At 48.7% G+C, this 1,301-nt stretch overlaps 1 protein-coding gene across 1 annotated transcript in view; it reads right to left on the bottom strand.

The window, feature by feature from the left end:
* DBF4B (DBF4 zinc finger B) overlaps window positions 1–1,091 on the bottom strand; it is a 22,475-nt gene extending 21,384 nt beyond the window's left edge. Inside the window, exons 1-2 of the mRNA XM_012661499.1 lie at window positions 1,039–1,091; window positions 504–559 (exon numbers count right to left, since the gene is read on the bottom strand). Of these exons, the coding sequence (XP_012516953.1) occupies window positions 504–559; window positions 1,039–1,060 (78 nt within the window). The 5' untranslated portion in view covers window positions 1,061–1,091. The remainder of the gene's footprint in view (window positions 1–503; window positions 560–1,038) is intronic.
* Between the last annotated feature and the right edge of the window lie 210 nt (window positions 1,092–1,301).

The following is a 1,301-nucleotide window of genomic DNA, read 5'->3' as shown; positions in this document are numbered from 1 at the left end:
AAGAAAGCAAAAGCAACAACATATGGGAAGGACAAATAAATAACTTAGTAAAGTGTATTACTGTTTAAAAGGCGACAACCAAATGGCATATTGTAACTACCTAGAACTAAAACTAGAAGATACTAAGGGAGAAGTACCAAGGGAAATGACCATGTTCTAAAATACTTATCTAATTGGGAAACATATCGATAAACTTAAGGATTTTATGATAACCATGGGTGTAAGTTATTTTTACTAACTTAGACGTTTAATAAGTTACTCTATCCTGACTTGGCATGTCAGCTAATTTTGTTCATGATATCTGACTCTTGTTTGATCTTTACCATGAATTCCTAAATGATCTATGACACCCCCTCCACACACAAAACCACCCACAAAAACCACTGAGTGATCAGAGAACTCCAGAGGGCTAAAATTTCTCAGCCTTTTCCCTCTAAGAGACCCTGGGGCAAGAGTGACAACTTTGACCTCACATCCCTAGTTCTGACCTGTTACCCACCTACGTCTGGAGCCCGGAGCCTACTTTCAGCCATGGAACTCTCCAGCTCGAGGTAATCTCCTGAGAAAGAAGGACAAAACAGAAGCTCAACCATCTTCACCAGCTTTCGACCTTCATTCATCCTTACACCCGGCCCGCACCGTCTCCCAAACCCCGCACAATCCCCCAACGCGGCTCCCAGAAACAGTACGACTCTACTCCATCCTGACCTACGTACGTCCCATCTCAACTCCCGCACCTCTTCCCAGTCTCTTGCCCCTCAATCCCCTCGCCCCCTTTCAGACTCAGCTACCTCAACTCCCGTGACCTCTCGGCCATCCCTTGTTCATCTCAATTCCGTACCTTCCTCCAGGCTCTTGTCCCCTGAGTCCCTCCGCCTCCTTTTGACCTCTGTCCCCTCAACTCCTGTGACCCGTTCCTGGCCCAGATACCCTCAGCTTCTGCACCTACCCACTCCTCAGTTTCTATGCCCATTCCCTGACCCCCGCATTTCTCCTCAATGCGGGGTCTCTTCTGACTTCTTCCGCCTTCCTTCTTACCCAGTTCTCCCCTTCCCGGCATCCGTAGCCTTTCCCGGCTCGCTCATCAAATTCCCGGATCCTTCTCGGCCTCCGTACTCCTTCCTCAAGGCCTCCGTATTACATTCGCGAGCTCCATGAGCCGTCTGACTCCCGAGTCCTAGTTATTCCTGTTCAGCTACAACATCATTCTCTAGGCGTCTTCGGCCGCGGATACAGTTTAAATTTCCTGCTGGCTCCGCCCCGAAAACAATGGAGTAGATGCAAGATCTGCCCTACGGTGT

This window comes from Propithecus coquereli, unplaced genomic scaffold (genome assembly GCF_000956105.1).
Source record: "Propithecus coquereli isolate 6110/MARCELLA unplaced genomic scaffold, Pcoq_1.0 Scaffold714, whole genome shotgun sequence".
Classification (NCBI taxonomy): Eukaryota; Metazoa; Chordata; class Mammalia; order Primates; family Indriidae; genus Propithecus; species Propithecus coquereli.
The sequence above is the reverse complement of the archived record's forward strand: the minus strand, read 5'-3'. Positions and strand labels throughout refer to the sequence as shown.